We start from the raw sequence: 16,660 nt of genomic DNA, 5'->3' as shown, positions 1-16,660 counted from the left end.
CCACATATGATGTAAGAAGAAAGACAACAGAAAATAATCTCATGAAGTATTAAGTCTAGTGTGGAATGCTTTAGGGATATACTTGATAGTTGATAAATAATTCATCTAATTTAAATGCAAATAGCAGAACATCATTACCATATAGATCGGTTCAGTAATTCCTAAATGAAAGATCATACGTACTAATCAACTACCAGGAGACTTTCCACCTATTAAAGGAAAGTTAACTGTTTAAGTGGGGAACAAACAGACTAAATATTGAAGCACAAAGAACCACAAACCCTAATACAAGATCCAGGAGTGCCTTGAGCAGTTCATGGAAGGACAAAGGTAAGGACAGGGATTGGCTCCCACTTATCAAGCAGTATTAAAAACATATTAAAAAAAAAAAAAAGAGAGAGAGAGATTATAAAAAAAATACACCCATTGGGTAAATTGTCATTTACATGCTTCAAATTAATTATGCCTGTATACATAAAAATGGAAAACATTTTTTTTGTATGTGCGTGTTAAATATGGTAAGCCTGGCTGCATCAAGTCCTTTAGAAAAGCCCCCTCTCCCACACACAAAACAATACTAAGTAAAGAAGGGTTTACTACTATTCCTTTATTTTGCCAGTGAGCTGGTTAGTGTCAGAGCAGCTGAGATTGGTTTAAGCAGCTACACTGAGACATTTCCCTCAGTTGGCCAAAAAGGTGTCATGTAAGATAACTTCAGTCCTGCCAGGATCATCGTCTCTGATGAATATCCATATAACTGTAGACTCTGAATGGAGTACAGTTGATACTACCTGGACATTATGAACCACAGCATAGGAACCTATTGCAATACTAGCCAGCTTCTTGATGCCCTGGAACAAAATACTAGCATTTCAAGATACACACACTGACTTCATGCACAGAATATTAACTGTTCCCTGTAGGAAGACACTGTAGGCAAATCACATGCCTACATGGCAAATGCCATCATGCCATCACTTAATTACACATGAATGCTGTCATTTGTATCAACATCTTTTTTTTTCTTTCTATTGTTTAAGGCAACTAATGCATAAATACATTCTTCAGACATACAGTTATTTAGTATAACATGCAACAAAAGAATCAATGTGAAACAGCATTACATTAATGCTATACTTGCAAGTTATTTGGCTTTAAAAATCATTATCATATGGAACATAATGACACATAAAAATGGAACAGTAAAAAGCAACAGTCCTCTACCACTTAGGAACAGGGATGCACTGACTGCAGCATGTATGTGTGTGTTGGGGGGTGGCTCTAGCTGCAGCTCTGTGTAGTCTTTAGGATTCACTCAGGCATGCATTACCTGAATTATGTGACCGCTAAGCAAAGCTGGCTAGGTTTCATTCCAATACCTATCAGTTACAAATATAACCTTTCATTGCAATTCGTCACATGCTCGTGCCTGTATGCGATTTGTCTCACTGAAATACCGTTTCCCCAGGCCAAATAAAAGAGCTGCTCATCTCAAAGACATCTTTCAAGTATAATGAAAATAAACAAAAGTTAACGGCTAGAGTGGTGCAAGTCTTATTTGCATGTGCTTTACAGTTTCTGTTCTCTAAGATGTCTTTTATGTCAGTGCAATGCTTTTAATGTGCCAGATGCTCAAGTTCATATCCATCAAAAAGCTCGCATACCCTACTGAAAAGAGCTAGTATTAAGAATGGTTCTGATTTGTAACTGAGAAAATAAGGTAACTGTCCAATTCTTCAGCACTGCCTAAAAATGCAGAGAGATCACCACACGCGTCACAAAAATTAACATGAACTATGTAACTTATTGGCAATTATGCATTCTCCATGCTCAAATACTAGAAATGTGCTATCTGTCTTTCTACCCTTGTCCTCAGTGCTCTAAAATAATTACCGCTCTTATGGCACCTTTCTATTACATTTCAGATTCACCCTCGCTTTCCCCCAGCACTGGTGATGGTATGGAATTTCAATGAGCTCCTGCTGAAGAGTCAGTTTCAAGTACCAAACTACCTAGCCTGCATTTTTATAAGTTATTTGTGGTTTAAATATACTGTTGCTGTAGCTGACTGCAACATACATTAGTAGGGCTTTTTGTTTGTTTGTTTGTTTGTTTGTTTCACCCACAGGTGAAAGAGGGAGCACTATTCTTCAACAATGTGCTTCATATTTGCTGTTTTAACTCTCCACACTGTGAGTGATACAGAATGTAAAGCTTGAAACACTGTCTAGTGAATAACAACAGGCAAAGCTTTTGCATGGCTCCAAGAAACTCTCAGCAACCTAGACCCAACAATTGGAGCCAGAAGAACAACAAGAGACAACAGGGTAGATTGGACTGGGGAAAAAAACAAACAAAAAAACAAACAACAACAACAACAAAAACACCACACAACAACAACAAAAAAAAAGTTTTAAAAAATCCAGTGTTTGGATAAAAATAATTTTTATCCTCCACTTAGGGGACATGGCCAAAGCTTGATGACTGCACAACTTTCAGTATTTATTTTGAAAAATCAAGTTTCCGCTATTCAAAATATAAACATACTAAAGAAAATCACCAGCTTTCAAAGCCATGAATACATTGCTTTAGCGTGCAATGGTTGTCAGGCAACTGTGAATTTTTCTTTGGGGTTACTATTTAAAAGTGCCACTCCACCATGGAAATTGATACAAGCACTAATGCCTACTACATGTTAGCGTGTAATGCAGCACAGCATACTGGTTATACAATACACTATTGTTCAATAAACTGTTAAGCAGTAAAACACTATTTAGGAAGGCCATATGCTTGTCAGGGAGATTGTCAGGAAAAACTGTTACTCATTTTAATGAAAGAGAAACAAAACTAGCTCCTCCCAAAAGTTAGCTCTCTTTTTCAAGGTAAATTAACACCAATTAGCTACATACTTTCATCAATCTTCCTAAATGTAGTTCTTCAGATAAAGCTATACAAAAAAAAAAAAAAAAAAGAAAGCTAAATCTCTGACTTTTACGTGCTAACCACTTTATGCCAGCTGAAATAAGCACAGATGACTTCAGTACAGAATGCTGGAGTAGACAAATCAGATCAAAAATGCAATGGCAATTAATAAAATCTCTCACAAAACAAGGGTACTTCTCCCTATAGCATCACATTCATTTTCCAATTCTGTCTGCTTCCATAAACAATTAAAGAAATGGCAACTTATTTCCCATTAAAAAAAAAAAAGTAAATAATTCCAAGTCCTAGTCATAAGAATTAGAGAAAATGAGGGAGATAAAAAGAGCCGCTTCCTGAAACAGGTGAAGATGAAAAAAGAAAAGAGGTGATTTCTTTTTCACTACATAATGCTAAAACCAGCTTTAACTGCAAGGTCTATGATACCAGTCACATTTTTGATACAGGAAGGAAACCACATATCCTGTAAGCATCTGGGCTCACAACTCTTTTTAAGAGAGAAAAAAAAAAATTGTGTCCATCTATCATTATATGACTTTAAAAGCACCCATCAGTAAACCCTGCACTGACAGTACAAATATGTGTGATTTTCTCAAGAATACCCTGTGAATACTGTTTTAAACTTACCGTTTCTCCACATCACTCCAATCACTGAAAAGCCTTTCATTTTCTTTTTGCAGGTGCTCATTTTTCACCTGGAGTCTTCCCAAGCAGTCCAGACAATACCCAATCAGGTGTCTTACCACCTCTGCTGGACTTGAAACTTTTTGTAGGTTCAGAGATCCAAGCCTGAACTAGAACAAAAGGAAAGACTGAGTTACTTCATCAGTACCCAAAAGATCACAAAACACCAAGCTAGCAACTCACACACTAAGCATCGACATAGGAAATACTATACAGTCCTCCAGTTCAAAATGATAGAATAAATTTGTAACAAGAATCAGCACGTAGAATAATTTACATGCCAATTATTTATGCAGCTGACAATGTCTTAATGGACACCTGACATTCAATATGCACAGGAAGAAATCACTGACATACCTTCAAATGGCAGGAAAAGAGATGCAATACAGAAGTGTAACATGACATAGCAACATTCTGCTCCTGTACAGATCACAGGAGGTCAGAAGTATAAAGGTGTGCCTACAAGTTTTATATAAAAGGCATTCTTGATGTAACGGAGAACCACACGAAAACGTACGGTAAACTTACGGTATTGCTAACATTGGTCTTGCTATCTGACCAATAAAACATCTAAAGTAACTTGCTGCCTATTCCAGTAACCACAGCAGCAATATAACCATAAATATTAATGATAAAACAAATGAATGTTAATTACTTTTGAATTAAAGTAGCTCCGCAAAAGCCTAGCTATGATCACTGCACACACCTGACAAAAACTAACCTGTAAGATTTTCCCTTAGGGGTTTAGTTGTAAAGTTCCTAATAATAAAAGGAGTCCTTCCTTCAATTACATTGGTATCCTCAATAATTCACTGAGACTAAAGGATAGGATCTATAATGAATAGTTGTATTTCCTCAGCAATGAGGATGATATACAGGACATACAAGAGGTCTGAACAGACTTGTTCTGCCTGGTCTGGCAGGCAGAAGGCTGTTGTTTCTATTATGTTGAAGGAGGAACAGCTCAGCTATACACACAAAACAGCATCAGCTAAACACATACGCACAGCTGGATGAAGATGCAATGTTCAACATGACTGAGGCAATTGCAGATGGATAGCAAGTTTGCTTGAACAGGGTCACACGCATCCTCTGAAGAGAAGCAAACCAGAAATGAAGGACCTGACTTTGTTGCTCTCCATTGGGCAGATGAAACAGAATCTGAACTACCTTCGGGTGCACTTCCAAACTTGTTTACGCACACCGAAGTCAAAGGAGACACCATCATTAGCCTGACATGACAATAAACTAGTCAGGGAGCAGATGTAGAGAGAGACTGGGCTAAGTGGCATAATCTGCATTTGGCCAGAGTAAACTACAGTAAAACCAGACCTTTAGGTAACAGAGGTATCAAAATGACTTGACTTTGATGGGCAATGCCTGCAGAAACATTGAGGGGTATGTGGAAGGAGAAGGGGTCCTCTCTCACATCTTAGAATTTTTGGAAGGATTCACACAACTGTTGTGGCATCTCCCTGCACACAGAACTGCTACTCTTCTTCTCAACTTGAATACGTATCATTAACATTATAAAAGTGTAAGTGATACATGCTAGGGAAGAATTCATTCTGTCATGCCACCACACCTATTACAGTCAGAATTACCATTTCCTTCATTTTTCTCCTCTCTTTAGTTCATTCTTCTCAGGAGGGCATGAAAAATGACTCCCCAAAAAGTCATCCATGAAAAAAACAATGTGTAGCATTTGTTAATACTTTTTACAAATTAAGTTTACTGCTACTATATATAGCAGTTTGATGAAAAAAAGCCTTGTAAAAAACGCTCACAAAGACTTTAGGGAACGTTTGCAACAAATGAGTTCTTCAACCTGGATAAAATATCCATGGAAGTCTGCAACATAACATGATACTACCATGAGCTTCTTCAGTAAGGTTAGTTAATCAGAAAGTATGTCTAACCCAAAGCTTCAGTTTCAAATTTGTCACTAATCCTTCTATTGAATTCACGTGTACAGTTTCTAACATATTGTTTTCCTTCAGCTTACAAACATCTGATGGCCATAGATGAAAAGATGCATTTAATTTATTTTTGGAAATTAGATTACATTATCAGTAACCCACAGAGTGACGTGTATTCCCTGGATATCACACTTGCTGTCTGACAGCATTAACGAAGATGGATATTTGTGTAAAGGAAACTGCTTTTCATCACTTGCAAGCCACCACCATGCCATATGGATAAAGAATTCATGCCACACTTTAATACTAGCCACAGAGATAGAGAAGAACAGTAGCATAGATAAATAGAAACATGATCTTCTACTTGTACTGTGGAGGAAATAGCAAGAAGTGTGCAAGTTTTTGTCTCATACTTTTAGTATAATCAATTGAGATAAGGCAAACACACATATGTTTAATCAGGACAAACACACTTTGTCTGACCTACCATTTACTCAGCACAAGACATTAAAATATGAATATTCTTGAAACAGGTTAGAGGAAATGACATTTCAGCTGAAAGCTTGGTTCTGCTCACAATCAAAGCATACCAAGTACACAGCAGACACTTCACAAGTACAAAATTATAAGCAAACAGCAGTTCAGCTTCTTAGCTGCGTTACACGAATCAATACTGCTCATGTAATAAAGAGCTTTGTTACTGCAAAATACATCCTCAGCTTCGTGGACCTCTGCCATGAAAGGACTGCTGAAAATCTGTAAGGAAAACCAGCACCCCTTTTATAAAAAATGTTGATCCTCCTAGAGAAACCAAAGCCAAGCCTTCAGGCATGCCACCTCTTGATGAATCCTCAGAAGGGAGAGGGGGAAAGGTCAGGCAGCAGGGAGCGGAGCGAGCAATGCGTGGCCGCCTGCTCAGTGGCTGCACGCAGGTTAGCCAGCAGAGAGAAGGTGTGGGGAGGATCTGCCACGCAGCCACCAGGACACAGGGAATTGGCTGGACATCTCTGTAGGTGTTTGTTTCAAAGCCTTACCATCCCCCTCAGAAAACTGCAGCTGAAAGCAATGCCTTACGCCCTTCTGTACCAACACGGTAACAATTAATCTTTAGCTTGGTCTTTATAAAACAGTTCTCTGTCTATTATGTACTTTATAAAATGAAACTTATCCATAGCGCCTTCCATACCATGATCCACAGACCCTTTCTAACAGGTCCACCACAGGTAAGTAAGGCAAGCCTGTCATCAGTAGGCTTAAATTCATTACATTACGCAGGTGCCCACATATTGACCCCAAAAAAACACAGGGTGTCTGGAAAATAATTATTCTTTTATATCTCTTTTCCCCTCTATCACCTGAGGTTAACATAATACAATTGTAGAAGTGTATTACCCTGGCTACACTGCAGCAATCTCCAGCAGCTCAGTGCAGAAAAACACCAGACATTTTGGTATGGCCCTAATTAAGCCAGAAGTAACGCAATATTGGATATGTGTTTTTGCTTTGCTTCCTTCAAACAGAATCCCACACACCATGCACCAAAAAAGACTGTTTCTTCAACATGAAATTATTTGTTACAGTGAGCTACTCCACTGCCTATTTAACAAACAAAAATGTTAGCACTAACAATAGAAACATTGTTATCTGAGCAAATTACAACTGATTGGCACTTGCCCGGGTAAAGAGCCTAGTGCTGAGAGACTGATAAGCCGTAAAGGCAGCCAGATCAGCTTCGCTTCCAAAGCATGAAGGCAAATCACGAGCCATTTGTAAGACAATATAAAGAAAATGAAGTCTCAGGGCAGTACCCAACTCTCTCACTGCAATACCCAACTGGAAAGCAAAATGGTCAAGGTGCAGATGAACAAAATAACAGAATTTTAGATCCCAGGATCCTGAATTTGGGACAGATGTGTAATTTGCAGCACTGACGAAGACAGAATTCTATTAAATTGAATGTTTAGAAAAAAAAATCACAAAAAAGGAGGCCTTAATTTCTCTACATGTTCTCTTTCATAGGCAATTAAAATGAGAAATACTTTATTTGTCCAAAATTACAGTAGTGAAATTTGACACAGTATTAGAAAGATTCAGTAGAAGTGGCTTAAGATCAGAATACCATAAAAAAAAAAAAAAAAAAAGTTACATTTGTAGGATCCCAGGATAAATAGATCTTGCTTACTGCACAAGTGAAAGGTCAACATTAACACTTCATTAAACTAATTTTACATGCAATGTATCTGATTTGGATCATGCTCCCAAGGTGAACCATATTTTGTAAATTCCTGCACATTGCTGCTATCTAGATGAATTTGTATTTCTTGCTGTTCTTCCAGCTGCTGTAGCTCTCTCTAGCTTTGTATGATATGCAGATGTAATTAACGTGCCTTCAACTTCCTCTTTCAGACCATTCAAGAAAACATTATGTAAAACAGTGAAGCACTAAACACTTAATTCATACTGAGAATAATCAGATCTGCTAGATGTCCCAGTGGACAATAAACTGACTGTAACTGATATAATGCTCCCCTTCAATGTCTGTTTTATTGTTTACTGTTGTTGTTATTATTATTATTATTATTATTTTTTAAGGATGCATGAAGATGAAAAAAAAAAAAAAAATGTAAAAAGTTGCATCCCCTTCATCAGAAGTCACATTTAGCACTTATCCATTACAGAAGTATCTGAAGTTTAGAAATAAAAACCAAAATTAGATGCTCATGACAAATCTGTCATTTTCCCATCACCTCTCACCCTGTCCAAACACTGTTTGTCTTCTACAGATGTAGACAGAAGTGTTCTCAACTATCAGACAGAAAATATTTTGGGAGTAAACTGAAAAGTTTCTCAAGTGAAGTTTTGGTTTTCTGTGTACTGATGTTTAAACAAAGACGCCTCGCTCAGAAAATATTCTGTTAAAATATTATACAAGGCATTTTATCATACAAAAATTTATTCATTCATATTACTTGATACTATAGAGATGACAGTTATTAGTTTTGATTTTTAATAAAAATGTATATACATATATATAAATATACATATATATTTTGGTTTTCACGTTACTACATTCCACCAGAAATGAGAGTATCAAATCTAAGGCAATAAGGATCAGAGATCACACACTGTGAGCTCTCTCTTCTGAGGCACAATCTGAAGCTAGATACTAACAGTGAAATAGTTTCCAATAACAACAATTTTTCATTATAACATTTTGGTCTATGAGAAACAAAATAAATATATTAATTCTGGAAACTTTCACTGAATCTGCATTGCTGGCCATTGTTCCTCTCTATGATACTTAAGTATATCAGCAATCCTTTCTAACCGTATTTGTTATCCAAAATATATTTTGGGTATTCCATACTTCTAGAAGCTACAAGAAAAAGTTTTGATTTAGACGGCCAGATCTCGTTCTTTCTTGTCCTGGCAGGCTATGGCAGCTATTCAGCACCTGTCTCTCTTCTATTTACATCCTACCCCCCAAAATGTTGCTTTTTCCTTCCCTACTTTGAAAATGATTTTACAAACAATATGTACAGATAGTGTATTCATAGATATTTAGGTCTGATTTTGAAATGAAAATATTCCTATTGTGTGAACTAGCTAATGGGTTTTTAATTGTATGAGTTAGTGTGGCCTGTAACAAAATCACCTGTAACTCACCTCACTCACCTTCCACCTCCCCTACACCTTTAGAGATGCCTGCACTCTACTCCACACTCTGCTAACAATCAGCTGGTTAGCACAGTTAGCAACATCTGTGCAGACAGACACTGACTGCCTCCTGCAAGGTGGTGTCTAAGCGCATGTCCTTTCACCAGGGAAATATTAGTGAAGAATGTGAGGGGGGAAAAAAATCCTCATCAGCCCACCAGCACGGAGCAGCTGTGTAGTTTCTCCCTGTCTTTATCATGACCTGCAGTCCGTCACAGCAGATGTGACCCCTGTGCCGAAGAGGAAAACCCTACAGAACTATGGAACAACAGATCCTTTTGTCGCTGCCCTATCCTGAACATCTCTCAACACCTTTCCCAGGCTAGAAGGGAGCCACGCTGGGAGCGTTATTTCTAGATAGTGCTTCTTACTAAGCTTGGGCTTTCCATGCTGATTTCAGCCAGGTCTTTGGGAACTAGGGAGAAGGGGGGAGCAATCAGGGTGTTTTTATTAATAACTCCTCCAGTCTGAAACAGTGTATTTTCAACATTCAAAAAGATGTTTTAATGAATCCCAAGAGCCAAACCAAAACCTTTACTCATTAGTTTTTCAATTCCTGAAAAATTTTGCTAGGATAAGATACTACAAGCTGTCAGCTAAACCATCCTTAAATCTCCTGCTGATGACCTTGCCCATGGCTGATACTGAAAGTAAATTCCTTACTGCACAGTTAGAGATTAGTCAAAACACGCTGGACAATGCTGAATGTCACATTAGTTCAAAAGTAAGACATCCCTTGCACCATTGTGTTACATTAGGCAGCGTAAGAGACAGCAGCTGTCTCCTCTCAGCTGAGAGCTGGAGCTCCTGCAAGACAACAGATCATGATTTCTAGAATTAACCTTGCTACTACCAGTTAGGTATCAACCACCCCTTCTACGCCAAATTAGCACAGACTCCAAATTAAGACAGAAATCAAAATAAAAATTTTGATTAAAAAAAGAGAAAAAGCTTTCTCTATGAAAATTGATAGGTATTTGTAAGAGGAAAATGTTAATGAAAATTCACGTATAGGGTTAAAGAATATGACCTACAAATGAATGATGTTGACACTTACTTGCATATACAAAGAAAGTATTGTTACAAGCTTGAATCTGGAAAGCATTATACCATTTTTATTTCTTAAGTCAATCAGTGAGTGGTCTTGATTTTTTAAAGCTGCGCCACTATTATCTCCAGGGAAATCATTCAACAGTAACTATGACATTCCTGGGTGTGGTAAAAAAACGAGTATACTGGACTTGCACAATACAGTGATGACAATATGTAAAAGCAGAAGTTGCTTTTGTAACAGCAAACTCTAGGAAGCTAGAGAAATTACAAAGTATCAAGGAAGCCAAGAAAGCTTGCCAGTTACATCAGTCAGTGTAAAAATATGATCACCAGTTATGAAAAATCAAGTTTAAGACAAAATTTCTGCCTTTCTCCGCTTTTGCCTTTCCCTTCTGAAATGCTATTTATGAGAAAAGCATTACTTCATCCTCAAAAAAAAAAAAATCTATCTTCTTGATGAAGGCATTACGTCTATTCTGGAGCAAAACAGCTGACATAAGCGATTGCTATTTTTCTCAGGTTTTTACTACATGCTGCAGAAACCCTCCACATAAATCTCCATCATATTTGCTGCACATCGACTAATGAAATTCCATCTGGTTCCACTATTTTGTATGGCAGGGGTTCCCAAATATTTTGGAGAGTGCTTTGCTGTTTCTCACACCCTCAAACCCACACATTCATGGCACCACGGCCCACTTGTGATCGCAACGCAAGGAGGCTACGTGTGCTCGATAAACCAAGGAGGAATTGTGAACGTTGCCAGCCAATAGAATACACCAGTGTTATACACATTGACAGCGTGAGACTGGCCCCAGCACGTCCCTGGCCCATCAGCCACCGCCGTACAAAACAACAGGAAGGCACATCTTAGGGGCTAGGACATAGTAGGGACCCTTCCCAAGTGCTGCTTCATATGTGGCCACCCTGTCCTGGAGGCTGAGAGCCTTCAGGTATGGGCCTAGACCATTCCCCACCAGTTGGCCTCTGTACTTGGGAACATTCCCAGGAAATTTTAATTTACCACAACCACAGCAATCCCTGGAATAGTGCTCTGTCAGGTTTGCAGCAAAAGTCACTGTATTTTACTGGATTAAGAAGGATGAAGGTACAGTGCAGAAGCAGTTCTCGGGTTTCCCTTTTGAAGGAACCCTTGGATCCTGGGGAAGAAGGCAGAAGTAATGCTGAAAAAGGCTCTGCCAGTTACAAGTTTTTTCTATCCGTCTCACATGAACCTGTACGCTGCAGCACAGGGCAGGATGGAAGCAGATTCCTAACCCAAAAGCTCCTGTCATGGAGTTACTGGTCTAGAGGGATCTCTGCAGTTCTCCAATTCAACCTTTGCCCAAAACAGGGCCAGCTCAGAGATCACTGTGTTGCTCCGGGCTTTATCCAGCGTGGGCTTGGAAACCGCCATGCAGTGAGACCACACAACCTCTCCAGACAACACTTGACTGGCCTAATAGTAAAATATCTCTCTGCTATATCCAGTTGGAAACTTTGGTTTCTGCTATGTCTGCTGTCCCTCACCCTCCTGACACACACCAACATGAAGACCCAGGCCCTGTCTTCTCAGCACTCCCCCTGACATGCCACTTCTGAAGCCACATCTGAAGCCACATCTCCTCCAAGGTGAAGCAGCCCTGGTCTCACAGCCCCGCAGGGCAAGTCCTCCAGCTGCTGACCATCTTGGCAGCTCTTCGCTGGATTCGTTTCAGAAGAACCCTCTTGTTCCAGCAAGACCTCTTCTTGTGGTGGTAGGCCCCAGACTGCACGCCACATCAAACCAACTAATGCCAGTTAAAGAGGGACGGCCCCTTCCCCTGCTCTGCTACTTGTGCTCCCATTGATCTGGCCTGGGACACCACTGGTGACAGGACTCGTATTCAGCTCACTGCCTGACAGGATCCTGAGGCTCTTACCCACAGATCTCCTCCACTGTCCCCCGCCCATCCCCTTGCGGGGCTTTCTGTGACCAGGGCAGGGCTTTGAATTTGTCCATTGACTTCTGTATGGCTCCTGCTGACCCATTGCCCCAGGCTGCTGTCTCCAGGTGGCATAGCCCTGTCCTCAAGGTAATCCACTGGTCATGCCAATGTTTGGTGTCAACTGCAAGCTCCGTGGATGTGCGCCCTCCGAGTCACCAATACAGATATGACACGAGGGACCCCTGCAGTTCTCCACTTGTTACCAGCCTCCAGATCAGCATGGTCCAACTATCTACTGCCCTCCAAGCCTCATCACCCAACTGGTTATCTATCCACCTTGTTGTGTGGACAACATACAGACTATAGCTGCCCACCATGGATACAAGGGTGTTGTGAAAAACAATGCTGAAAGCCTTGTCACAGTCAAGACAAGTGGCGTCAACTGTTCTCTTTTCAGACAGAAATCCAGTCATTTTATCACAGAAGGCAGCCTGGTTGGTCCAGCGTGATTTTCATTTGGTAAACCCATGTCAACAGCTCACCACCACCTCCTGTGTGCCCAGAAATGCAATCTGAGCACACAGGCTCCATGATTTTCCCAGAAATCAAAGTGAGGCTGACCAGTTTGTAATTTCTCTGATCACTATTCTGGCATTTTGTGAAGACTGGTGGAGGGTTTGCTATTCTCCAGGTGTGAGGGAACCTCCCCCACCCAATCTCTATGACCTCTTAGCTTTGATAAGGAGCAGTCTCATAAAGGATTGTTCTCTAAGTGCCCGTTGATGCAGCACATCTGGTCCAATGGACTTGGATGGGTTATATGGTGTAGAAAACATTAATACTGCTCAACAGTCTAGATTTTGTTTTCTTACCTGGATTTCCAGAAATTCAGTAAGGTCCTTATAAGCACTACACTTTGACACCCCGTATCTGAGACCATTTGTGCAAGAAGTTGTCAGCATAAATTGCAGTTGATTTGTTCAAGGGAAGAGAAGGAGAACTACTCTGATATTGTACCAAAACTCAAGGATCATTTTCCTGAGACTTCACTACCAGTTCTTTGGAACTGCAATGTGACAAACTCCTTATAACAGGATCAATGTCTTTAAAATAGACTCATTTGTTGATCCCGCTAATCCAGTTGGAAAGCTGTTCTGGGCATTTTTTTCTAATTTGTCTCTTACACATACACGCGCCCAGCTTATACCCATTTGCTCTTGGACAGACACTCTTCCTTAGCTTACAGAGTTCTTCTCTCTCACTAGTGTTCAGACTTGGTTATTTATATATAATTATTTACCTCTGTCAGTATTCAATCTGTTGAACTAATGTTCAAGGCTGTATGCTTTGGCTGCATATATATTAGGCTCTCTATCTCCCATATCATAAAAGTAAGCTTCCTCCCAATTTGAATTTGCATTGCTTGACTGAAGATGACTAGAACAATACACATAATTCTTAATATAAACCGCAACTAAGTAGACTGCAAAAAGTCTTTCGGTAGACTGACAGAATAAACATAGAACTTATATAACATTTGCAGATCATCAATATTCACCTTATTTGCATGTTTTGCTTCTTCATTTCACTCTATCACATTTACCCTGTAAGAATCATCAGCATATGTGAATTACCTATATTCCAGAAGGCCTGTCTTTTCAGGTAGTTCTGGAGTGAAAAGTGGTAAATAAAAATAATAAGCACATCAGAATTGGCTTAAATACCCATGCTCTCTTTGATTTATTTTTTTTAGGTGAGCCATATAGTCAGGTAAGAGTAGTTGTGTTTGTGCCTGTGAGACACTTATATAGCAAAAAACAAAGATGTTTCTTTTACAAACAGAATTATACCTAAATGTCTTTCTTTAAAGCCTTGGAAAATTTCCTCGTTTCATCTTTAAACTTCTTAGAAACATCATGTTTCACATATCTATACAATCGGCTACTTCTGTGAAGCTTAATCTTACCAGTGCTGAAATGGTCTTTAGCTACTGAATTTTGACAGCTGTGACATGGTCTGGTCAAGATCTAGCCAGGCTATGATTCACTGGCTTAAAGTGCTCTGTAATCATTTTTCCAAACTTACTCTAAAAACTGTCGCTCGTGAGAATACTTTTTTTTTTTTTTCCATTAACAGTGAGATTAACTGATTTCCTGTGAAACATTACATATTATAATACAATTGGGAAATATTTCCATTAACTTGGCACCCAGCATCAAGGCCCATATCATGTCTTTGTACAAATGAGACACATTTTTAAAAAAGGGATTAACTCAGTAAAGTTACAGAGCAGTTATAGTAAAATAATACTCACCTCTCAAGGTGCTACACTACAGAAAGCCACTACTGTTTTTCACCTCAATTTCATCACCGCTACACAACTGAATTCTTAAATATTTAAAATGCAGTGAACACTAATATACACTGCAGCAGAAACACTCAGTACCTGCAGTATTAAGTAGCTCTTCCAATTCTTTTCCAATGATAACTAGATACTGTATTTCATTTCACAAAAAGACCTGAAGGCAAGAATCCAGAAAGATCAGGTGCATTGGTTATTTATTAGAATAATAAATATGGAATGGACAACTATACATTTTAATTCCACCAATAATGGGAACAGAGTCATGATTATGTAAAGAACAAACAGTTCAAGAATTTTATTGAATTTGGGATGAAATTACAGCTTCCTCATGGAAAAGTTTGTAGTTTTGCATTATATTCATATATCCAAATGCTTTATCTTCTTTTATAATTCCCTTTTATCACTCCCTTCTATACTTCAGGCAATACTATCTATTCAACTCTTTGCTAGAAGTCTGCCTCTGAAGTAAGTTTACAAAGACAACTGAAGCAGGTCATCCTTAAAAGATCTTTTTAAATCTTTTTCCTCATTAATTCAATGGCTCCAGCAATAATAAGATACTTTCCTACCTCTCTGAGTAACAAGCAGGTCTGTGAGCAATGGAACTACTGAAGCCTGGTTTCCTATGGTTATGACTCTTCTGTTGGATCCCCTAACGTCTAAGAAGGTGAGAAATCCAGTCAAAGCTTATTCCCTTATTTGGGGCATTCATAATTTCTCTTTCCCATGAGGATTTGCTAGTGTTTAATAATACAGTTGATCTCATTCCACAAGTTTTTTCTTTTTTCTCTTTTTTTTTTTCCAAAGCAGACACATGAATAGGGTCTCTCTTCTCCATCCAGCCACCTATTTCCACGAAACTAGTAGGAACCTGATATCTTTGAGACCTTTACTCCTGTCAAATCTGTTTGAAATTGGCCAGTAGTTTCAAAAGTTATGGGGGGAACAGGGAGGAGGTAAGAGACTGGCAGTCAGCAGAGGCACACAGCATGATCACATAAGCTTTGTTTCCTTAGGAAGCAGCGTAAAACACTTGCACATTTTATTATTTTTAAAACTACCCCGATTGTATTCGGGAATGAGCTTTACTTGGAAATCTAAACTTTTCTTCCTTGTTTTACACTTGACTTGTAGTGTGGCAATAATACAATAAACTCCAGGTAAAACATCTGGATTCATGTCTCAGGGCTTAAAGATATAAACAGTTCACAACTATGTTAATTTAGGCTTCAGAGGGAAAGCCTCATAAGGTAAATCAGAATGTATTTCCTGCAGGCTAAGGACAGAACATGGGCCTCTGCCACGAGTCAACTGACACACAAACTTATCACATAGCAACATATTTGTGTTTGAGACTTGAATGTCCCACAGCATGACGGGATTCTTGCTGAGGATTTTTCATTTAATCTGCTGGAATATTTGGTCCAATATTCTGCATTTATGATGCTCAACTAAAAATTATTCTAGAGCCAAGCCCATTTAAGGAAAGTCTTCCAAACAGGAGTGTGAAGCTTTTCTGAAAAGTTAATCCCAAAGAATATATAGCATGAACACATATCACTGAAAAAGTTGTGCAACCCTTTTGATAACCTCCAGAAAAGTTTCTGCAAATACTATGAAATATAGACCCAGATAAAAGTGCTTTTAGCACAGATCTCCAAAATAAAAGCAAGGCCTGCAGGAGTGCTTGTGATATTACTGTCAGCAAAAGTTCCAAGATAACAAAATATAACGATTAATACTTCCAAGATTAAAAAAAAACACCACCACATTATGTGTTTGCTGCATAATGGGAGTATTTTAAAACTACCTGTCAACTGATCATATTCCTACATATGAAATCTAGAATGCAACTTTCTTTAAAAGCTTTAATAAAACATAACTGAAATGTCTAGAGTAATAAGTGTCAGATATGAAGACAACTTGTCTTGGGAGCTACTTCCCTTCAAATGTTGACCTTTAGGTTTGGGAAGTAATGGAAACTATAAAGTGCTTCTTGAATACACCCTTGGAACTAACATGCCAAGATTTTGCAGTAATTTAAGTCTGACTCC

At 38.8% G+C, this 16,660-nt stretch overlaps 1 protein-coding gene across 5 annotated transcripts in view; it reads right to left on the bottom strand.

Moving 5' to 3' along the window:
* The window catches only part of XRCC4 (X-ray repair cross complementing 4), a 188,870-nt gene that overhangs the window by 102,015 nt on the left and 70,195 nt on the right, over positions 1 to 16,660 (bottom strand). For all 5 annotated transcript variants that reach the window (XM_080574070.1, XM_080574067.1, XM_080574068.1 and 2 more), the window contains one exon: positions 3,568 to 3,734. In XM_080574070.1, coding sequence (XP_080430196.1) covers positions 3,568 to 3,734 — 167 coding nt within the window. The remainder of the gene's footprint in view (positions 1 to 3,567; positions 3,735 to 16,660) is intronic.

Source organism: Anser brachyrhynchus (genome assembly GCF_964034855.1).
Source record: "Anser brachyrhynchus genome assembly, chromosome: Z".
Classification (NCBI taxonomy): Eukaryota; Metazoa; Chordata; class Aves; order Anseriformes; family Anatidae; genus Anser; species Anser brachyrhynchus.
The sequence above is the reverse complement of the archived record's forward strand: the minus strand, read 5'-3'. Positions and strand labels throughout refer to the sequence as shown.